The 24,373-nt window shown below is 45.5% G+C and overlaps 1 protein-coding gene across 3 annotated transcripts in view; it reads right to left on the bottom strand.

Annotated features, from left to right (window-relative positions):
• Nucleotides 1–24,373, bottom strand: part of SLF2 (SMC5-SMC6 complex localization factor 2) — a 137,524-nt gene that overhangs the window by 51,967 nt on the left and 61,184 nt on the right. For all 3 annotated transcript variants that reach the window (XM_073555775.1, XM_073555777.1, XM_073555776.1), the window contains 7 exons: nucleotides 15,026–15,136; nucleotides 14,604–14,771; nucleotides 13,215–13,317; nucleotides 5,146–5,221; nucleotides 3,531–3,666; nucleotides 1,757–1,850; nucleotides 1,153–1,329 (listed from right to left, as the gene is read on the bottom strand). In XM_073555775.1, the coding sequence (XP_073411876.1) occupies nucleotides 1,153–1,329; nucleotides 1,757–1,850; nucleotides 3,531–3,666; nucleotides 5,146–5,221; nucleotides 13,215–13,317; nucleotides 14,604–14,771; nucleotides 15,026–15,136 (865 nt within the window). The remainder of the gene's footprint in view (nucleotides 1–1,152; nucleotides 1,330–1,756; nucleotides 1,851–3,530; nucleotides 3,667–5,145; nucleotides 5,222–13,214; nucleotides 13,318–14,603; nucleotides 14,772–15,025; nucleotides 15,137–24,373) is intronic.

Raw genomic sequence — 24,373 nt, 5'->3', positions numbered from 1 at the left:
GACTGGACAAGACAGGACAGGGGGAAAGACTGGACAAGACAGGACAGGGGGAAAGACTGGACAAGACAGGACAGGGGGAAAGACTGGACAAGACAGGACAGGGGGAAAGACTGGACAAGACAGGACAGGGGGAAAGACTGGACAAGACAGGACAGGGGGAAAGACTGGACAAGACAGGACAGGGGGAAAGACTGGACAAGACAGGACAGGGGGAAAGACTGGACAAGACAGGACAGGGGGAAAGACTGGACAAGACAGGGGGAAAGACTGGACAAGACAGGACAGGGGGAAAGACTGGACAGGACAGGGGGAAAGACTGGACAGGACAGGGGGAAAGACTGGACAGGACAGGGGGAAAGACTGGACAGGACAGGGGGAAAGACTGGACAGGACAGGGGGAAAGACTGGACAGGACAGGGGGGAAAGACTGGACAGGACAGGGGGGAAAGACTGGACAGGACAGGGGGAAAGACTGGACAGGACAGGGGGAAAGACTGGACAGGACAGGGGGAAAGACTGGACAGGACAGGGGGAAAGACTGGACAGGACAGGGGGAAAGACTGGACAGGACAGGGGGAAAGACTGGACAGGACAGGGGGAAAGACTGGACAGGACAGGGGGAAAGACTGGACAGGACAGGGGGAAAGACTGGACAGGACAGGGGGAAAGACTGGACAGGACAGGGGGAAAGACTGGACAGGACAGGGGGAAAGACTGGACAGGACAGGGGGAAAGACTGGACAGGACAGGGGGAAAGACTGGACAGGACAGGGGGAAAGACTGGACAGGACAGGGGGAAAGACTGGACAGGACAGGGGGAAAGACTGGACAGGACAGGGGGAAAGACTGGACAGGACAGGGGGAAAGACTGGACAGGACAGGGGGAAAGACTGGACAGGACAGGGGGAAAGACTGGACAGGACAGGGGGAAAGACTGGACAGGACAGGGGGAAAGACTGGACAGGACAGGGGGAAAGACTGGACAGGACAGGGGGAAAGACTGGACAGGACAGGAAAGGAAAGGCAGGAATGGAAAGGCGGGAATGGAAAGGCGGGAATGGAAAGGCGGGAATGGAAAGGCGGGAATGGAAAGAAAAGAAAGAAGAAAGCAGTTGCAGCCTTTTAAATTCCCCATCGTTCAGCTTTACTCACGACAGTGTCCCAGGACTTTATGTTTTGAAGCAAAGTTTCGATGAGACAGTGCAAGTCAATTGCAGGAAAGTCCTTTAAATCCTTTTCCAAGTGCAATTTTAAAAGTAAAACTATTAGTGCAAGGATTTCCAGGTCGTGGAAGCTTTCTCTGCAGATAGTAGAGCAAAAACCTAAAAACTGTAAAAGTGAACACATCAGATGAATCTACACTTTGTCCCATCTATTTCCCTTACAATTTTGATAAGTCTACCTTGAAAAATTTCACTAATTTATTTTATTCCTGTGGTTAAACGCTTATCATATGAGCTGGATAATGCAATACAATGACAAAAATCTGGTCACTGGTAATATCTCTGCTGTGGGATGCCAGCATTTCATTTAGATTTCTTTTTAAACTTTCCTCTCTCTCTCTTTAGATTTAAAAACATAACCACGACCTCACTGAGGACCCCAAGTTATTGTAATGTGCAATACGGCATCTTAGATTTTTCTCTTAAATTTTAATGAAATGAAGGTTATGGACAGAAGATCTGGGTTCTTACAAGTCTTAAAGATGCAGATTTTGTGCGCTGCACACAATCTGCAATGTGTAAATGACTCTTACCTTAATGACATGCGCAATCTGAAATTTTGGAACATGAGAAAATATTGCTTCAGAAAATCCGTTTTCAAATTTCCCAGCCAAGGGCACAGCAGGTCTGTTAAAATATACAAAAGAAAGAAAATATATCAAACACAGGGATGAGGAAATCCCAATTGCAAGGGGCAAATAGAAAATGTGCACTAGTGAGTATGTTTAATATTCAACCATGTAAGTGTTCAGCAGACAAATGGGATGGACACTTGTAGTCTACGTCCGATGCTAAGAACTAAGCAGTCACTGACAGTCTCTAGTCCCATCTGTTCATGCAAAGGTTTCCAAGATGAAAAAGGTTTGCGCGTCTCAGAGTCTAGCAAAAAATGTTGTGTCTTTCGATATTTTCACATTAGTTTCTCCCAGCTCCTTCAAAATAAGAGTAGGATGGGGGGCATGCCATAGCTCGTCTAATTCATCATGAGCTATGGCAGGGTTCCCCAACTCCAGTCCTCAAGGCCCACCAACAGATCGTGTTTTCAGGATTTCCTTACTATTGGTCAGGTGATAATTGCTTCACCTGTGCAATACAAAGGGAATCCTGAAAACATGATCTGTTGGTGGGCCTTGAGGACTGGAGTTGGGGAACCCTGAGCTATGGTATTCATCTGTAAAGCTATGTTCACACTAGGCGGTTTTTTCAATGCAAATTTTCAGCTGCGTTTTACAGTACCAGTAAAGTCACAAATCTCAAACACACCTTGGGGTTTTCTTGCAGTTAGCATTTTGTACGTTGCGTGTTTTTTTTTTTTTGCACTTTCAGCGTTGTTCGCACATTGAAAGTAATGGATGGTGAAAAACGCTGAAAACCTGCTTTTTTTTCCCTTGCAGCTTCTTACCTGCCTTGCTGCAGAGAAAAGTCTAGTGTGAACATACCCTTACTCTAGACCCTGATATGGTGCACAAGGTCGCACGTCACTAGTTAGACAATCCAGATTCATCAAGTCTCTTAATGAATTAGGAGTGTTTGACTTCAACACGCCCTCGTGGGGCAGAGTTTGAAAAGCTATGTCTCAGAGGTCTACTCCAAGGCAGGTCTTCGGTGGTTTTCCCCTCCCCACTTTGACTGACAGGTTTCTCCCTATATGACCATAACAATTGGTGGGAGGAGGTTGCTAATCCACGCTGCCGATGTAGATGCCAAGAAACAACAATATGGGCTCATGCGGTTTATTCTTTAAGTGTTTTGAATTTGGATCAAATTCATCCTCAGGAGAACCACAGTATACTCCTGAGGAAGAAGTTGATCCAATCTCGAATCGAGTAGAAAATAAACCACATGAACCCATATTGCTGTTTCTTGGCATACAAATTGGCACAGAGAGACTATCACCTCATTCTCCCACCAATTGTTCAGTACAAAATGATTCCCATTCTGTGGGTGATGCAGCAGCTGATCCATCTTGTATCCTTTGTTGAGCGATAATACAACCCTGACAGGTGAGCAGTGCCCTATTTTTCATTTAACATATATTCCTCCCTAGGATAAGACACTATTGCGTTGGGTGTACCCCCCCCATTCCCTATGTGTGCATAGGCAGAGACAGGGGCAGCAAGGTAAGAAATAGCCCCTGAATCATGCTGCCTGTAGCTCGGCAGTAAGTCCTTCCTTGGCAGGTTGCTTTAAGACCTCCTTAGACATTGGCATTGTGGCTTACATTTATAGAAAACTGTGACTGATACTATGCAACATTAATTTTTAGAAACAGATGCATGATTTTGAAGCACATAATTAAGCACTTACACCAAGTCTGGGGAACCAAATGAGGGCAAGATGTTTTTCAGAGGGAAGAGCGTATCAAAGTGAATCCCCATATTTGCAAACACAGTAGCGATATCCAACAACGATGGCATCCAGGGTTTTTCATGCAGATTTGAAACTATGGGAAGGAGATATTTATTTAAATGAGAATTTTTTTTTTTATTTTTACAAAAAGTCAAATAAAGAGCCTCAAATTTCTAAACATTCCAAATATTATATCAAATCAACAATGTGAATCCAGACAATCACCACTGTCCAGAGCACATAACATGAACCATGAACACAATTGGATTTGTTTAAAATAGTTTTTTTTATTAATTAATATTAAAAATTAATGAACCAATTTAACAGCAAAAGACACACATCAGGTACCTCAAAAAATAAAGGGAATAGAACCACCATGCAGTACATACATTTATAGATAAATGGACCATCCAATATAAATGTAATACATTATTTATAGAAAAAAATTTCACAGATGAAAAAATTAAATTAATAATGTATCTTCATATTAGATATCTTCCAAAGGCCTATATATAGGTAAAGCCACACGTCAATGTGGAAAGTACATGCAAATTGTCTTTTGTGCTAGAAATTATCACTTAAAGACATCAAGATCCCTATAGATAGAGTTTTGCCTGCAGAAAATATACAGAGTCTCTATGGAGACATCTAAAAGGCAGAGTATAAGCGCTATTACATGAAATTTCTTACTAAAAATTGTAAAGCGAGAGTATACACAAAATTTCCATGTGAAATAAATTCATCTGTTAAATAAATGTAAATGGAGGGTATATACACTGAATCTCTATGGGGAACAGAGTGTAAGAGCTACTGCACATAAGTTTGTCCAAGAGTTTTTCTACCAGGCATATATGAAAGGGATAACAATATTATAATTACCTAGGCCATCCGCCCATCGGACGGAACAGACTTCATTTATATAGCCCGCCAAAACCAGGTGACAGATTCCCTTTAAAGGGGTTGTTAACTTCTTGGACTTTGCATACGCCCATGTGGAAAATAATAAATCTGTGCTCACCTCCGGTGCCTGGTCACCTATAACGTTATGCCTTGTGATCCCTACAGTCAAATCAGCGGCACTTCACTCACACTTAATCTGGAGCAAGTAAAAGAGCAGCAGCCGCTCTCAGTTCTGAAGGAAGCAACAGTGAAGTGGCCCATTAGCAGCCATGACTGACTACAGGGCTCACGTGACATTATAAACAAGCCCCGGCATTGCTGGAATGGTGCAGACACTGGAGGAAAGATAAAGCTGTTTTCCAAGGGGGAGTATAGTAATTGAGAATGGCTGACCGAGCAGAGGACAAAATTAAACACATTTGGTGGACATATTTAAGCTCAGAATGACCCCATAATCATCAACGGGGTTTCTCTGCTTCCGCTTGCCTCAGTTGTGCAAAAGTATCCACTTTGGACCTCAAATCCATTTGGAACAGACAAATGCACTGTCCAAATACAGGTGAGAACAAAGCCAGAATTTGGTTCGTCATGCAACCAATAAAAGAGCATATTTGAAATCAATAAAATTCTTTAATTTCATAATCAAAGAAAGCGACTTGATATTAATACTTACGATTATTGCAAGAAATTTCTATCAGTGTCTGCAGAAGTTTAACGGAAACTGCATAAGATGGATGTATAGATATCATCTGTAAAAATATATATAAATTAGCAATTGCCTTTAATAACTAGTTGCAAAAAAAGTCTGCTGTATTACTTGATTCTGCCATTAGCCCAGTGGTAAAATATTACATATATATAAGCAACAGTTTCAGCCACATGTGAAGATGCCAATAACCATTAAAAGGTAAATATAGGGATTTTTGTGTACTCACCGTAAAATCCTTTTCTCCAAGCCAATCATTGGGGGGACACAGAGACCGTGGGTGTTATGCTGCTGGCCACTAGGAGGACACTAAGTAAACCAGAAAAAAAGTTAGCTCCTCCCCTGCAGTATACACCCTCTCACTGGCTGAGATTCTCCAGTTCGGTGAAAAAAGCAGTAGGAGCATAAACAGTCAACAATAACCATAACAATGTCAACGCCTAAGAATGATACAGTGAGCAAATAGGCTAAAAAGGGTGGGTGCTGTGTCCCCCAATGATTGGATTGGAGAAAAGGATTTTACGGTGAGTACACAAAAATCCCTATTTCTCCTACATCTCATTGGGGGACACAGAGACCGTGGGACATCCTAAAGCAGTCCCTGGGTGGGGAGCATACATATGCTAATACCCCATGTACCACTGAGTCAACACCGTGGTACTGCCGATTGCAGGCTGCGTCTGCCAAGAGTTGCATCCGCAGAAGCCTGATAATAAGTTAGGCAATGTTTGAAAAGGTACGCAAGCTGGACCAAGTCGCAGCCTTGCGGAGAGGCCTGAGTTTGGCAATTTCTTGTAAAAGGTATGCAGACTCGACGAAGTCGCAGCCTTGCAGACCTGTTCTGCCGAGGCCTGGTGCCGAAAGACCGAAGAGGCGCCCACTGACCGGGTAGAGCGCGCCTTAATCCCAGCCGGGACAGGCACGTTCCTGACACGGTAGGATTCCTGAAACGCCAAGCGAGTGCACTTGGCTAGCGATGCTTTTGACGCGGCTAGACCCCTCGTATGTCCCTCAGAGCATGAACAGGGCATCTGACTTGTGGAAGGGGCCATCCGTGAGATGTACCGTGTCAGTGCGCTAACCACATTCAGGGTGTGGAGGGCCTTATAAAACGTGATGGAATGGCGCCGAAACAAAAGGAAGGCAAAACAATTTCCTCATTGAGATGGCAAAAGGAGGCAGGAAGGACGGGGACGTTCTGAGAACTACCTTTTTGCTGATGAAAATTCAGAAATGGAGAACGGCAGGTGAGGGCTGCCAATTCCAAAACTCGTGTGATTGACGTAGTTGCCACTAGAAAGACCACCTTGCAAGAGAGGAAGATCAGTGACATGTCCTGCAGCAGTTCGAAAAAGGAACCTCCTGAAAGGTCCCGAGAACCAGGTCAAGGTCCCATGATTCCAATGGCCTTCTATAAGGAGGCGCCACATGGGAAACTTCCTGAATGAGCGTCTTGACCTGAAGTTTGGTGGCAGTCTTGCGTTGGAAAAGTACTGACAAGGCCGAAATTTGGCCCTTGAGCGGATTGAAGAAATTCGAATATAGCCGGAATGGAAAACACCAGAGGTGATCGACCATGAGCTTTGCACCACGAAAATAAGGTTTTCCAGGTGCAATTAAGATGCGCCTGGACACAGGCTTCTTAGCACTAATCATGGTGGAAACCACGTCGTGAAAGAACCCAGCCTGTGCTAAGATCCAGGATTCAACGGCCACGCCATCAAAGACAGGGCCCCGGAGTTCTGGTGGTAAATCGGGCCCTGTGAAAGCAGATCCATGCGATCTGGAAGTCGTCAGGGAACGTCGGCGACTAGTTGTATTAGTTCTGCATACCATGCTCGGCGCGACCAAACTGACGCAACTAGGCTCACTGGCACTCCCTCCAGTCTGACCCTCCTGAAGACCCTTGGAAACAAGGGAAGAGGAGAGATGTACAGGAGCCGGAACCATGGCGGAACTAGAGCGTCCGTTGCGATGGCGCAAGGATCGCGCGATTGGGAAATGAATCGAAGAACCTTGTTGTTTAGTCTTGAGGCCATGAGACCCACATCCGGAGGCCTCCAACGATGACAAATCTGCTGAAAGATTTCCGGATGAAGAGACCACTACCCCGAGGCAATGCCTTGGTGACTGAGAAAATCTATCTTCCAATTTTCCAAGCCCGGGATTTGGCTTGTTGAGATGGGCGAATGGTTGGTCTCGGCACCGCGGAAGATGTAACTCACTTCGTGCTTGGCCATCCCGCCCCGGGGAACCTCCCTGAGGGTTGAGAAACGCTACAGCTGTGGTGTTGTCGGATTGAGACCTGATGGGAAGACCTGCGAAGAGATGGTGGAAACTCCGTACAGCTAATGTGATTGTTCGTATCCCCCATGTTAATGGGGAGACGTGACTCTCGGGTTGACCAATGACCCTGTGCCGTGAGGAGATGAGGGACTGCATCCCAACTGAGCAGACTTGCGTCAGAGGTTACTACCAACCATCTTACTGTGGGTAAAGACCTTCCTTGATTCAGGGAGGACCTCAGTGTCCACCCCCTGAGGGCTTGCCTGTCCCGCAGGGACGGAGGAATCCGACGGTCTAGGGAAAACGGGTTCTAGTCCCAAGCTAACAGCAACACATGTTGTAAGGGACGGAGGTGGAACTGTGAAAATTGAACTGCTTCCATCGCTGCCACCATTCTTCCAAGAACTCATGCTGAGACGAATGGAAAGAGAAACTGATCGAGAAAGAGACCGCTCTGCTTGTTGTAAGGCTTTGGTCTCTTCTGGAGGGAGAGTGGTGAACCTGCGGGAAGTAAGAGCCGGTCCTGGGAGACTTTTCGCAGTCTGTCTTCCGTCCTAGGCGATAAAGTGTATTTACTGTTATCCACAGATTCCTCACAGACTGGAAGGGACGGACCCTTGAAGAGCAGGTCGTCCAGATACGAAAAACACTACCACTCCCAGAGGGTGAAGAATGGGCATGACAGCCGCCATGACCTTGGTAAAGATCCTTGGAGCGGTGGCGAGTCTAAAGGGCAAGGCCACGAACTGGAAGTGTTCCTCGTGAGTTGCAAAACGCAGGAACTACTGGAGGGACGGGCGGATCGGAATGTGAATGTCGATGGATGCCAGGAACTGTCTCTTTTCCATGGAAGCGACAACTGATCGGAGAGTTTCCATTTGCCGTGCCGTAACAAGGTGATTCAACAATCAAGATCCAGAATGGGTGGCATCGACCCGTCCTCTTTTGGAACCTCCCCCCCCCCAAAAAAAAAGTACTGAATAAAATCTCCTGAACCTTTTGTGAAGGGGGACCGGAATGATGACTCCGTCCCTTAGCAGAGCCTGAACTGCCCGAACGAAGGCTCTTGTCTTTTTCTTGGGGAAGAGGAAAGGAAAACCCAAGTTGGAGGGGAGGAAGAAATTCTATGTTATATCCGAATACCAGCTTCCTGACCCATTTGCCGTCATTAGGTAGATCTCTGAGATCTGGCTGCCCCAGATCCAGAAGCCCTAGGCCTGGGTTTCCAAGAACAGTTAGGACTGTATGTGATCTGAAGCCTCTGTCTCCGTGCAGGGACCGACCTGATCCGAAAGAGAAGGTAGAGGAGGACCAACTGGAATTGTTGCGAGACGATCGAAAAATGCGTCTGCTGTTGAAACGGCCGAACAGCCCTTTGTTGAGGAAAGAATTTACTTGTTTTTCCCTCCCGGTAGTATCAGAAATGAGCTAGTCCAGTCTCTCTCCAAAAAAGATGATCCGCTTGAAAAGGGGGGAGAAGTCAACCATCGTTTAGATGTGGCATCTGCCCACCAGCCTCGGAGCCCTGTGGCTCTTGTAATGGAGATCGTATTAGCGGCAGTATGAGTCGCGCAATTGGCGCCTGAAAGTAAGCGTCTACTACAAAGTTCGCTGCGTGAATTATTTGGATGGCGACAGAGGTTGTCTCCGGAGGAAGATTGGTGCCCTGGAAGGCAGTAATCAGGACTTCTGTCCAAGCGGCCATGCCTTAGTGACCTAAACTGCGGCGAAGGATGGAAGAAACGCCGTTCCTGAAGCTCCCAAAAAAAATAAAAATAAATAATGAATGGGCAAGGTGGTCACTTTGACGATCGGAGGGGTTCCTGACCAAGGAACCCTCAGAAACAGATAGGAGCGTTGTGGAAGCAAGAAGCGGTACAGGAGGGTCCACCGGAGGGAACTGTAATCGATCCTTCATTAGGTCTGGATCAAAAGGGTATTTAGCCAGAGTAAACTTTTGCCCATTGAACCACTTATGTGGCTGATTCCTATGATACTGGATGGCCGGTAAATAACCAGCGCACAAGCTTATTCCTTAAATGAGATAAGGAGTGCCGGAGCGGGAATATTATCCTCATTCAACTTCAGAATCCTGTTGACTGATTCTATAAGAGAATCAAGCGACTCTTGATCAGTTGGGGGATTCTGAGTGGCTGACGCGACAGATACAAAATCAGAGTTATGCTCGCTGTGAACCTCAGGAGAGGACGAGCAAGAGACAGGAGTCGCTGGTGCTGAGGCGCGAACTAGGGGACGCGTCATGGACCCGCTTTTGCAGAGACAGTCTTCCCGGAGGGAAAATATATAGCCTTGGTCAGAGGCTCCACCGACAGTGACAGGGGCGCAGCCCACTCGGGGGTACCAGACGCAAGTGGCCCGTCTGCAGCGGCTGCGAGGAGCACTGGAGCGCAGGCCGGGTCGCGGTCTGTGCATAACGGATTAGCTTGAGCACTGTGTAAGGCCGACTTGCAAGTGGTATACACGGTATAAAAGCCAGTGTGCTTCTTAGCGGTTTAGCCTCCTGTGAGTGAGGCATAGCGCTCCAGAAAGGGTTAACGGCAGAGTCTGACTGCAGCTGCAGGGAATGTTCCTGGAAGGGGTTAAGCTTTAATCTGAGGGTAGATGCAGCTTACCCAAGGTCCTGTGTTATGTCCCCCGGGAGGAAAACGGTGGCCCTGTGATGTTATCCGGAATTCAGCTGCTCCTGAAAGGGTTAACTGCAGCAGACTTAACAGACATGGCCCCCGAGATTAGAATTGCACGTCTTGTTTGGAATGAGAGGCGCCAAGAGGAGGGGGTGGTGACAATAGCGCGGGCGGCGCTATTCAAATTGCAGCCTAGTAGGCCGGAAAAGCCAGGGACTAAATTCTTGGCCTACCCGCGGTAGGCACCGGTAGCGGCGCTATTGAGGGCAGCGCTATTTAAATTGCGGCCTAGCAGGCCGAAGAAGCCGGGGGATAAATTTCTGGACTCCCCGCAGTAAGCGCCGGGAGGGGGGGCCGCGACCGGGCGCCAGTGTACCCCCGCTGACGCTAGGTCAGCGTTTCTCCCAGGGACAAGGACCCGACCCCATACCTCCACTCTTGTGCTCAGTCAGGTCAGCGCTGTCCGGGGTCTTCATCCAGGCGATGTAGCAGAGCTGGAGGAGGTTTTACAGGTGGATATTGCTTAATCGATCCTCCCTCTGGGCAGGGGGACGGAGAGCTCTGGGGCTGATTCAGGGCATCTGAAAAAGCACTGTTCAGGTCTGCTCCATGCGCTCCTGTGCTACGTCCTGTTGCGCTTGCCCTCGTATCCGGTGGAATACCGACCATAAGGGAACCATCGTCAGAGGAATCAGCCCCATGCGTCGTAGGAAAGTGTACGTGAAGGGTTACTCCACGTGCTTGCCTGTTGTTGGTTCGGAGGAGTGCGCGCCGTAGAAAGGAACCGTCGCCCCCTTCACTCCGTTAATTAAAAAATAAAAATTTACAGAAAATTCAAAAATAAAATAAAAACGGTGGGGTCTGACGCCAGACCCAAGTGCCTCTTTCAGACACTAAGGCCTGTTTCACACATCCGTTTGTGACCATCAGTCAAAATCCGCCGCTTTGCAAAAAAAACGGATTTTTGTTGGCGGATCCGTTTTTTTTTCCCATTGACTTTCATTATCGGCGGATCTTGACGGATGGTCATCTGTTGGATCCATTTTTTTACGGATCCGCCAAAAATTTGGCGTCCGCTAACATGACAGGACGGACAATGCAACTTTTTTTGGCCGGTCGGATCCGCATTTGTACAGTCATGGCCAAAAGTTTTGAGAATGACACAAATATTAATTTTTACAAAGTCTACTGCTTCATTTTTTCTAATGGCAATTTGCATATACTCCAGAATGTTATAAAGAGTGATCAGCTTAACAGCAATTACTTGCAAAGTCAATATTTGCCTAGAAAATGAACTTTATCCCCCAAAACACATTTCAACATCATTGCAGCCCTGCCTTAAAAGGACCAGCTAACATCGTTTCAGTGATTGCTCCATTAACACAGGTGTGGGTGTTGATGAGGACAGGGCTGGAGATCAATCTGTCATGATTAAGTAAGAATGACACCACTGGACACTTTAAAAGGAGGCTGGTGCTTGGCATCATTGTTTCTCTTCTGTTAACCATGGTTATCTCTAAAGAAACATGTGCAGTCATCATTGCACTGCACAAAAATGGCCTAACAGGGAAGAGTATCGCAGCTAGAAAGATTGCACCTCAGTCAACAATCTATCGCATCATCAAGAACTTCAAGGAGAGAGGTTCCCTTGTTGCCAAAAAGGCTCCAGGGCACCCAAGAAAGACCAGCAAGTGCTAGGACCGTCTCTTAAAAGTGTTTCAGCTGCGGGATCGGGCTACCAGCAGTGCAGAGCTTGCTCAGGAATGGCAGCAGGCAGGTGTGAGTGCATCTGCACGCACTGTGAGGCGGAGACTCTTGGAGCAAGGCCTGGTCTCAAGGAGGGCAGCAAAGAAACCACTTCTCTCCAGGAAAAACATCATGGACAGACTGATATTCTGCAAGAGGTACAGGGAGTGGACTGCTGAGGACTGGGGTAAAGTCATTTTCTCTGATGAATCCCCTTTTCGATTGTTTGGGACATCTGGAAAACGGCTTATTCGGAGAAGACCAGGTGAGTGCTACCACCAGTCTTGTCTCATGCCAACTGTCAAGCATCCTGAAACCATTCATGTGTGGGGTGGCTTCTCAGCCAAGGGAATGGGCTCTCTCTCAGTCTTGCCTAAAAACACAGCCATGAATAAAGAATGGTACCAGAATGTCCTCCAAGAGCAACTTCTCCCAACCGTCCAAGAGCAGTTTGGCGATCAACAATGCCTTTTTCAATATCATGGAGCACCTTGCCATAAAGCAAAGGTGATAACTAAATGGCTCAGGGAATAAAACAGATTTTGGGGCCATGGCCTGGAAACTCCCCAGATCTTAATCCCATTGAGAACTTGTGGTCAATCATCAAGAGACGGGTGGACAAGCAAAAACCTTCAAATTCAGACAAAATAAAAGCATTGATTTTGCAAGAATGGACTGCTATGAGTCAGGATTTGATCCAGAAGTTGATTGAGAGCATGCCAGGGAGAATTGCTGAGGTCCTGAAGAAGAAGGGTCAACACTGCAAATATTGACTTGCTGCATTAACTCATTCTGTCAATATAACCTTTTGCTACTCATAATATGATTGAAATTATATTTCTGTATGTGATAAAAACATCTGACAAACACACATAAAAACCAGAGGCCAGCAGATCATGTGAAAATATAACATTTGTGTCATTCTCAAAACTTTTGGCCATGACTGTAACTTCTCTCTCTCCGGGTACGGGTTCCTTTAAATTTCTGCCTTCCGCGGATCCGTCAAAGCAACGGTCCACTAGCACACGTTGGTTTAAAAACAGTTGCGGATCCGTGTCCCGCCATTTTGGCGGATTGCAGCTGATACAAAAAACGTATGTGTCAAACAGGCCTAAGCAAGAACTGGAGAATCTCAGCCAGTGAGCGGGTGTGTACTGCAGGAGAGGAGCTATCTCTTTTTTATGGTTTACTTAGTGTCCTCCTAGTGGCCAGCAGCATAACACCCACGGTCTCTGTGTCCCCCAAAGAGGCGTAGAAGAAAAAGCATACGCAAGTGTTCTATGGGGGATGAGGGAATACATCTGTGATCATATACCCTAAATATGCTTTGGTTAGGCAGCAGCTAAGCCTATTTCTTACCTGGAACAGCCATCTCATTAGAGAATCGGGACATTTTTTATATCGATACAAAAAAGTGAAATACCCCTCCATGGCCAGCGTGATTTGATTTTCTTGAGCACAGCTGATTGGAAGAGGAAAAAGGTATATTAAATAGAGTTACTGAGAAAATAGATCCCTGGAAGGGATGGTTTTTGAACAACTGTATTTAATGCTTTACTTGGTTGCATAGATAAGGATCCACCTCTCAATCTACAGAACAGCTACTAATATATATATATAGTAATGCGGTTCTGTAGATTGAGAGGTGTAGATTAATGCATCACTACTTTATGAATTAATACTCCACATGGCTCAGTGGTTAGCATTGTTGCCTTGAAGCACACATCTCACCAAGGACATCAGCAAAGAGATTGCATGTTCTCACTGTGTTTGCGTGTTTCCCTTCTACAGTCAAAGACATACTGATCGGGAATGTACACAGTGAGCCCAAATGGGGACAGCGATGATTATGTCTCTAAAGCTCAGAAGAGGATATAATAAAATTCCAGCTGATAAGAGGGAAGCAGCACCTGTCACAGTTAACACGCTGGGGCATACTTCTAAATACTGTCTAATTCTTTGACAGGATAAGTTTAAATTACATTAGACAGTCTAAAAATGACCAGTTTTATCATTTTGTTTGAAAAATCTGCATTTTTGGACTGTCAAGTCTAAATGTACGCCAATTTATATTTGTGCTACTTTCTTCCAGAAATGTGCACCACAATTCTGACAGATTGTTTAAGGCAATGCCTATTTTCTCTTTTCAGCAAAGGAACCTATTCAAGGAGAACTTCAACTCATGTGAAGAAGTCTTCAGGACACCCTAGAAATTACAAGTAGTAACAGGCCATCTCCAGAGGCTTCAGCTACGGGGTCAACTCTGTAAATATTGAGTCTTTGCATAAACATAATGTACAGTATTTGTCAATGAAACTTCTGATAATTTTTCATCACTAACCAAAGAAACATCTGATTTTTTAAAAGCTCTAAAAACACTGAAGCGGCAAACTTTGTGAAAACCAAAATTTGTGTCAGTCTCAAAACTTTTGGCCACGACTGTACTACAGGCTGTAACTCAAACTACACAAAATTAACTAATACAATGTTAATTAAAGAGACATTACAATCCTATGTGAAAGTGTATAGCAGGGATTCTCTAGAGTCCTTGGTTCACGTTTGTACCCCCTCAGGCAATGTACTAGGCAGAATTGCTCTTTATTACTCAAGCAAAAGCAAGGTCAATGCATTTAATATTTCATTAAGGTTATTTTTTTACTGACTAATACTGAGCAGCCAAAAGCAAAATCCTTCACAGGAAGAGAGATCCCATCACACATTCATATGTAGGTGTGTAACTCGGTTTACCTGAAAATGAGACTTTCCTCATAGCAACCAGCAGACATTTTTAAATCTTTCAAGTTAAGTGAGCGGAGGTTGAAGATCGCTCCGGATTCAGATAAATGGAAGACGTCCTCCCCAGGATGCTGTTCTGGTATAGCATTTGTCTCCAATTTAAATTTCTCCAAGAATATTCTATGAAATAAATTTTATAAACATGAACAATATTGCAATGGATGTTACAGAATACAGAAGACAAGGTGCAAACTGCTTCAGAACCGTGACAGCAGTTGTGTTCTGCTGCGATCACCAAATCAATGAAACTTGGCTGAAAAAAGACCAAATAGAGGTTACAATATTTAGCAATATGTAATTGATCGTATAAGTAATATTTTGTTATTTACATAAGAAAAAGCACATTCTGGAGGTTAACCAACCACAGAGCTTACCTGTGCTCATCTGAAAGTTCCCCATCCTCCGCACTGTCCATACGCTCATTATCAGCCAACCCCAATCCTCGCTCTAGTGCTTCATGTAGCACCTTTTCCATCTCATTTAACCTGATGCACAAGAAACAAAACACAAGAGATGATTTAAAAAACAAAAGAAGAAGAGCAACACTGTGGCCAGTTATGACAAAATGTCGCACATGTGCCTCATCCTGATGATCTACAGCAGGGGTTAGGGAACGATTGACAGCTGGATCGCTGCTGCAACTGGAATGGGCGAATACTCCTTTCCCACCTATTTAACACTTCAATTGCTGCAAATAGCTACTATAACACTACATGGCTAAAAGAGGGAGTGGGTTGTACCTGTCACCCAGCAGAGTGACAATTAGCTGCCAATGGAGCCAAGGGTTTAAGTATTAGTACTGTGCAAGTTATATAGAGCCAAGCAATAATGATAAGGTATACTAAGGATTTATTACAGTGGGTGGGGCCTGAAAGGGGTGTGAGCGGATGTCCGAGGCAGGAGCTCCCGCTTAACATCAGCTAATATAAGGATTGGAGCTGTTAATATTGTGGCCAAATAGTCAAACATCGGGGGAACCCGCGGCCGATGCGGTGCACAGAGTATTTTCTACCTGCGGAGCAATGGCAGGTAAGAGGAGCTCCAGGAAGGCGGAGTGGGGAGAAGGACCCAAGATGGCACCAGCCAGGAGGAAATGCTGTCAGCGGAGCTGGAGGAGGCAGAGGACAACCCAAGGGGAGCTGATGCAGCGGCTAAGGTGCAACGATTTGTCCGGCAGGTGGATGTGAACCGGAGCCCGGCGGTGACAAGCGGGACACAAAACAAGTCTGTGCTGTATGTGGAAGTGGAGGAGCTGGGGAAGGAGGAGGGAGCAGAAAGTGATGGCGGGTGTCGAACCAGTGCGCAGGAGAAGGATGAAGGGGAAGGCGGAGGGACTGAAAAGGGCACTGCAGTATGCATAAGTGGACTTCAAATCCCTGAAGAGCCCGCTTTGAAAGATGTGTTTAGGGTGGTCCTGCGCTGTCATACTACTATTACAAATGTGGCAGCACAACTGGGGGTCATGCAGGCAGACATGTCCAATCTGCAGCATTCAATGCATGTAACTAAGGAAAGAATTGGAGAGGCTGAAAAACGCATCAGTAGTGGTATCTATTAACTGGACAAGTCTGTGTTGCTGCCCTGGACGTGGCGGCTCCTTTGGCACTGTAGGTCACTGGTAGAGTTAATCTGATCAAAATGGTACTCATGTCTCAGCTCCCCTACATATTGCGTAATGCTCCAGTGTGGCTGTCACAAAGTAAATTTTATAGGATTAATAGTCTATTTAGGGATTTGATTTGGAAGGGTGGACGGGCACGCATCAAACTGGAACATTTGCAAAGATCAAAAGATGAAGGTGGATTGGCGGTCCCTAACCCTTGGATTTATTAAATAGCGCCCAAATGTCAGCATATGGTGGGGCTGGGGAGAATCTAGCCAGTGCACATCGGCTTGGATAATCATTGAATATATAGTGGGGAAGGGTCCATTGTTAGCTAATTTGGAAGTGGTCAGATTCATAATGAACCCCCCAAAATTCCCAACCATAGTCATGATGGGGAAGGTTTGGCAGAAAATTAAACAGTGGAGGGGTATAATGTAAGTTACGTAATATGCGTCAATTTGGTCTGACCCTAAAATGGCGGAGCCCATGAGACTGCAGGTGTCACGAGGCAGTTGTGGGGAAACAGGAGACGTGGAACCACAGCTCCCGAACTGCCCCTAAGTCTAAAGGGGTGCCCTGACTTTCCTTAACTTGGGGGTACACTTAAAAGGTAGTGAGACCCAAGTCTCCAACCTATCTCCTGTACAGCCCTGAGCTAAACACCCAACACCCTCCCCAGGGGGTGAGACAGGGAATAAAGTAAACTGCACCAAAAACCAGGGAAAGGGTAATACAGACACATCGGGGTTAAATAAACCGAAAGACAAGACTTGGCTTGCTCTGCGGCAATGCTCCAGGATAGCAGAGTTAGCCACTGAAGATCCACAGAACTCTGTCAGCTCCTTAACTCCAGCTTGGTTGGTCTCCAAAGAGAAACAATATAACCAACAGATAGTTGGTGCACCTGGTGAGCTTATGTAGGAAGATGGGAGTGGTTAACCCCTGCATAGATAATTAATCACAATGCAGTAACACCAGAGGGAAAAATTCACCAGAAGACCAACTAATGATGCAGTAACACCAGCGGCCACCGGGGGCGAAAACTAATATTAACCTCTGATGGCCTGAAAGTAAAAAAGTTTTAATATGAGAACCCGGATCTGCCACAGATCCACAAATGGATCGTGACAGCGGGGGTTTGGTAAGTGGATGCGTATTGGCATTTGGTTCGTGTCTTAGCTGTTTGACGGTGGTGTTATTAAAACGTTGGAAATGCTCAGGAATTAATTTCCTTTGAGCCAGATGTTTTTCCAGTATCTGCAGTTGAGACATGCCCTAAATAAATAGAATGAAGTGTCGCGGGTTGTTTTGCAGTCAGATACTTTATTGAACCTCATAGGACCTCGGAGGAATATGAGAGGATTCATGACTAATGCTGGACACTTTTTTAAAGAGACTGTGAAGGGTTAATACTAAAGTCAAAGCTGAAGTTTCATTTTATCCATTCTCTGAAGGTTTCGTTTCTCCATTTTTGTTGCTGTAAGATAAATTTTTGTAATTGGCATGGGCTGTCATGAAACCAGACTGTTCCCATCAGGTGCAAGATAAGGGAGGCGGTGGTGTAAAACTCTGAAGAATATGCCATTATACTACTTTCTATATGGATACGGACATATATGTAGTTTCCGCTTTGCTTGCAATACTATTGGCTTACAAAGTGAAATGATGTTATTGATAGTTGAGAACTTTGCATAATTAAGCGAAATATTATAAAAGAAGCGACTACAATAAACGAGTTACCGATCTCTTTGGATCGTCCCATACAGAGACACGTCTCCGTTTGGTCATTTGAGTTGCTAGCAACACTCTGTGGAATAATATGGACATCACTGGCTCAACCGTGAAGGGTTAATTTAACTCTCCCCCTAACAGCTGGCCGCCCAACGTGGGGCCCCCGAACAGGGACGCCTCTGCCCCCGGAGGACAACAAGACAAAGGACCCTCGGAGCGGACAAAGGTGCTGGAAAATTGGGACTGATCATCCCCTACGACAACCACGGTAAATTGGCAGTTATACTGTTCAGACTGACCGTTGGTGTGGTTTTCCTGTGCTTGTTGCTGCAAAGAGGATCTGAGGTTTGTCCCCGTGATGGGGTGATTCATGGGTGGAATCATATGGAGGTGCAGTCCCATTGGGGGCCCAGTGCTCGAACCGTACCTCATAAGGGACGGACACCCCGGATTGACCAGTGATTGTGACTCTCTTTATAGTCAAAATATCCTGAAATCCTGAATTCACTATTAGAGTCAGGCGTGGTGAAGAGATCAAAGACTGGGTAGGATATGTAACTCAGTTATATATAGATATATATAACCAGAGGTGTCCGGAGGGATAGTCTGAAACGCCCTCCTCCTTTCACTGAGTACCGCAAATTTTGGGCAATCCCAGAGGGGGAATATTGACCCGGTGGAACAGAGACTGAAACGGCCGCCAGTACTGTGCACAACTGAAGGATATTTAGCTCTAAATGAGAGAATCCATGGAAGGAAAAGAAGAATTTTGTGGCTTGGCACATGAATTGTGTGACGAAGGTGTTAGGAAGAACAGAGGAAGTGAATTCTGATTGTTTCTGTTACTGCTATGTTGAAGAAGGAAAAATTGTCTTATTATGGCAAGGATGGTATTGTGGTTCAAGAAAGTGACTGTGGTGTGAGGAAGTGATTAAGAAGGAACTGAGATCGAGACTAATGTGTCAGGCAAATAGTTAAAAGTGATGATTTGAAAAAAGAGGTCTCCCTGCTAGATGACAATTGTACAAGGAGACAGAGAGTCGCAGCCCCCACCTTTTCTTTGTTAAACGCTGACGGTACCTATTATCATCCGCCGCTAGCCTCAGTCCCCGCTATGTCTAATATTGCTATTGGTTATTAGTATACTCCCTTCACCCCATCCCAAATAGACACCCTTTGCAATCAATTACCCAACTAGAGACTTCCCCCATTGCTTTCTACAGGCAAATGGCAGCAAATCGAGAGATTTATTCCACTCCCCGAAGAGATCTATTACACATACTTCGAGTAAAGGTTGGGGAGGGGTATTTTCCAATTATTGAGGGTGGCATAATGTATAATGTGAATCTGGATGGGGGAACCTATGAGAGTGGTGTTGATTTCTGCAATGCTTTGAAGGTTTGGGCACAAGATTGATTAGCGGACCAAGCTCTCTCTCTCGCAGATATCACACAGGCCAAAGGGGAGACTGCCGAGAAGTTCTATGGGCGTCTTATGGTAGTATTTAGAGATCTGGGATTCTCACTGTATAATGAAGCCCATACACATCTTTCTGTGGCAGCTTTGATGTCCGGCCTCAGACCCGAATTGCAAGAGGTAATAATTTCAGTTAGACCCGACGTTGAGAATTCCACTCCGGACAATGCACTGAAAGTGATAAAAAGTTTTCAGAAGAATTTAACCCGTTCTGCAGCAGCAAGGAGACCGAAAAATTAATCAACAGCGGCAGCTGTGACAGCCCCTGCTCTAACAGCAGCCCCCACCATCGCGCCCAGCACGGCTGCGAGCACACAGCAAGCTCTGGCCCCCCCTTAGACTTCAGCTCCTAATCCTATGACTGAGAACCCTGCTCCTCAGCCCCTCCCTGCTAATTCTCATCAGCAATTCTGGCGCTGTGCCCGATTCGGACACTTTCAGAGAGAATGTCATACTCCCGCTGTTTTAATCGGGGTAGATGGCAGACCCAATTAATATACTTTTATAAACCCCATAAAACCCTTCCCCGAGGTTACTACTCAGTTTGTAATCTCTCCCACATGTCCAGTAAATTTACAAGGGGCAGATTGATTATCACAGTTCCGCTCCAGAATCCAATTCCAAGATGATGGCCAGATGGCTCTTACGTTATATAATCCCTATGTAGATGAAGACAGTGAGGAAATCTGTATTTTGCATGCCTTTCCCACAGATGCCACAAGGGGCCCAAAACAGTCCCAACCAGTTTGCAAAAAATATGAGCAGATGTCTTTTGCCATTGTTGCCATTGTTAGCCTCCTCAAGTATCTGGCAGCACTGAACTGTCGGGTTTCGGCCTCGAGACTTCAATTCTGCCTTGGTCAAGTGATATTCTTGGGTCACTGTCTCCTTCAGGGTGCCAGACACCTTGCAGAAGCAAGAAAAATAGCTGTCAGCTCCCTTCCTTTCCCAAAAGATGAAACTAGATGAAGCTGAACTCCAGTGTTTTCTTGGACTATGCACTTATTGTTGTCAGTGGATACCGGATTCATCCTGCATAATGCAACCCCTTTACAATGCCTTGAAAGACGTATAATGAACTATAAGGAAAGATGGCAGTGATGAGGATTACCTCCAACATGATTGTTCCCAACTTCTGACTGAAGAAACAGCTACTCCACCAAATGTCAGTGAAAATCCACTCCCAAATCCTGATCTGGTGTTATACACGGATGGTTCAAGATATGCTGACAAGTTTGGTAGACTCCACACGGGATATGCTGTTACCACAGAGGACACTGTAGTGCGCGCAGCTGCGCTCCCGCCCTCACAGTCAGCATGAGAAGCAGAACTCCAGGCTCTGTCTACTGCATGTACTTTGGCCAAGAACAGACGGGCTAATATATACACGGACTCATGGTATGCATTTGGTATTGCTCATGATTTTGGGGCTCTATGAGCCAATTGAGGGTTTATTACTACTGCCGGAACCCCAGTGAAAAATGCTGAAGCTGTTAAAACCCTCATGGACTCGATCAAATTACCTACTCAGGTGGCTATTATCAAAGTTAAGGCACACAGTCCTAGGACCAGTCCACAGACTGTTGGCAATGCATTTGCGGATATGCAAGCAGAAGCCGCCGCTCTCTTACCCGTTGAACCAACCATACCAACTATGGTGACCACACGATCTCAGCGTAAACAGTTACAAGAAGCATTGACCCTACGAGAACCTGATGATCTACAGACTGAAGTTTATTGTTGGACCCTGCGAGACCACTTAATGACGATGCAGAGAATGTCTCCAAAGGAAGAGGTGAAGCAATGGAAGACTGATGGGGCACGTATGGATAATGGTCTCTGGAAAAAGGACTGACTTGTGTGTCTCCCTAATCGGATGTACCCTGCGATTGCCATATGGGCACATGGACCTATATATCGAGGAAAGAATCAGGCCCTCGCACTGGTGCAAAAATTCTACTGGGCCCCGGTTCTCCAGTTGGCCGGAAGCATTCCCTGTTACCAACATGACTGCAAAAACCACAGCGAAGAAACTGGTGATGGAAGTTATATGCAGATATGGGGTTCCAGAAGTTGTTGAAAGTGATCAAGGTCCCGCCTTTTTCTTCTCATGTGAACCAAGAAGTTCTGACAATGCTTGGATCTACTGTAGCCCTCCATACTCCGTACCACCCACAATCCAGTGGGGAAGTTGAGAGGCTGAACGGCACACTGAAGGGACAATTGACCAAAATGATGCAGGAGACTACGGCTCCATGGCCAGAGCTCCTACCCATTGTACTATACCACATCCGTACTACCCCTATTGCAAAACATGGCCTGTCCCCATTTGAGATATTGTTTGGTACTAGGCCCCCAGTTGCAAATTTCCAACCTCAGCAGTTATCAGAAGAGACTGACCGTGCTGTTTAATATGTTATTCAGCTTAGTAAAAATCTTGCTAACACCCATGCTCTAGTTTCTTCTTCTCTTCCAGATTCAGCAGAAACAGACACCTGTTATAACCTGAAGCCTGGTGATTTGGTAGTCGTGAAGAGGCATGTCAGGAAGCACGGACTAGAACCCTTGTATGACGGTCCCTATCAAGTTCTCCTCATCACCCCTATATCAGTGAAACTAGAAGGAAGACCGACTTGGATTCACGCATCGCACTGCAAGCTGGTTAAACAAGCCAATAGCAAATGAAGGGGCATAATGTTTTGGTTTTTCGCATTTTCCATATTATTATTAGTAGAAGTTAAAAGTTAAAGTTAGAAGATATTCAATGACTCAGAGATCAATACGATAAAGACAATGATCGTAATAAGGCCAGTTGTTGGTCAGACACCTTCTCCTTTCTCAATCCAGCCAATTGGTTTAAGGGAATTGGGGGCTGGATAGCTGGGATCTTACAAAGCTTGTTACACATTTCTGCCTGTATCCTTGTTGTATATGTGATACTAAAACATGTTCTTTGCTGTATTTCTGTATGTATTAGGAAATTCTACACTAAGCCAGCTAAGGATGATACCAAAGGCGTTGTTGCCCCTGCTCTTCACTGCACCGATCTCAAAAGGCAACTTGATGAAGATGTCGAAGCCAAGTACATGGCTACCTACAAAAGATCTCCACCACCGTCATCAAAAATTGTTATTCGTTAACTGCAGTATACAGGGGGGACGGGTGCGCCGTGACAGCCATGACTGGTAACACGGCATCAGTCATGTTTAGACCAGTACCCCCCCTCAAGCTGTTAGCTTGAGATAGCACCTCGGATGCTGCATATGTGTTAACAAAATTTATCTAGGGGGGAATGTGAAGGGTTAATACTAAAGTCAAAGCTGAAGTTTCGTTTTATCCATTCTCTGAAGGTTTCGTTTCTCCATTTTTGTTGCTGTAAGATAAATGTTTGTAATTGGCATGGGCTGTCATGAAACCAGACTGTTCCCATCAGGTGCAAGATAAAGGAGGCGGTGGTGTAAAACTCAGAAGAATATGCCATTATACTACTTTATATTTGGATACGGACATATATGTAGTTTCCGGTTTTCTTGCAATATTATTGGCTTACAAAGTGAAATGATATTATTGGTAGTTGGGAACTTTGCATAATTAAGCGAAATATTATAAAAGAAGTGACTACAATAAACGGGTTACCGATCTCTTTGGATCATCCCAGAGTATGTCTATGAGAGATACTATACTGGAGTATCTGAAGAATAACCTCATGACCCAATATCAACATGGGTTTATGAGGGACCGTTCCTGTCAGACTAATCTGATAAGCTTTTATGAAGAGGTGTGAAGGGTTAAAACTAAAATCAAAGCTGAAGTTTCGTTCATTCTCTGAAGGTTTCGTTTCTTCATTTTTGTTGCTGTAAGATAAATTTTTATAATTGGCATGGGCTGTCATGAAACCAGACTGTCTGTACAAGATAAGGGAGGCGGGGGTGTAAAACTGAAGAATATGCCATTATACTACTTTCTACGCTATTTAGGTACGGACATATATGTAGTTTCCGGTTTTCTTGCAATATTATTGGCTTATAAAGTGAAATGATGCTATTGGTACTTGAGAACCTTGCATAATTAAGCAAAAGATTATAAAAGATGTGACTAAAATAAAGGGGCTTAGTGATCTGCCTCGATCCTCCCGTACAGAGACCCCAGTCTCCGTGTGGTCATTTGAGTTGCTAGCAACACTGGAATAGTTTGGACATCACTGGCTCAACCGTGAAGGGTTAATTTAGTCCTCCCTAAATAGCTACCTCGACAGTGGCTCCCAACGTGGGGCCCCCGGACAGGGATGTCTCTGCTCCCGGAGGACAACAAGACAAAGGACCCTCGGAGCGGACACAGGTGCTGGAAAATTGGGACTGATCACCCCCCATGGCAACCACGGTAAGTTGGCAGTTATACTGTTCAGACTGACCGTTGGTGTGGTTTTCCTGTGCTTGTTGCTGCAAAGAGGATCTGAGGTTTGTCCCCTGGTGGGGTGATTCATGGGTGGAATCATATAGAGGTGTAGTCCCGTTGGGGGCCCAGTGCTCGAACCGTACCTCATAAGGGACGGACACCCCAGATTGACCAGTGATTGTGACTCTTTATAGTCAAAATATCCTGAAATTCCCGATCATTATTAGTATTGGGCGTGGTGAGTGATTGAAGATGGGTAGGATACATAACTCAGGTATATATAGATAGATATATATATATAACCAGAGGTGTCCGGAGGGATAGTCTGAGACGCCCTCCTCCTTTCACTGAGTACCGCGAATTTTGGGCTTCCCAGAGGGGGTTGACCAGGTGGAACAAACTGAGACGGCCGCTCCAGTATTGTGCACAATTGAAGCAAGGGTATTTAGCTCTAAAGGAGAGAATTATGTTTCTGTTGAAGAAAATGTTTGGAATTGTGTGAAGGATCAGATAC

This window comes from Dendrobates tinctorius, unplaced genomic scaffold (genome assembly GCF_039654945.1).
Source record: "Dendrobates tinctorius isolate UK_male_01 unplaced genomic scaffold, ASM3965494v1 ptg000230l, whole genome shotgun sequence".
NCBI lineage: Eukaryota > Metazoa > Chordata > Amphibia > Anura > Dendrobatidae > Dendrobates > Dendrobates tinctorius.
The sequence above is the reverse complement of the archived record's forward strand: the minus strand, read 5'-3'. Positions and strand labels throughout refer to the sequence as shown.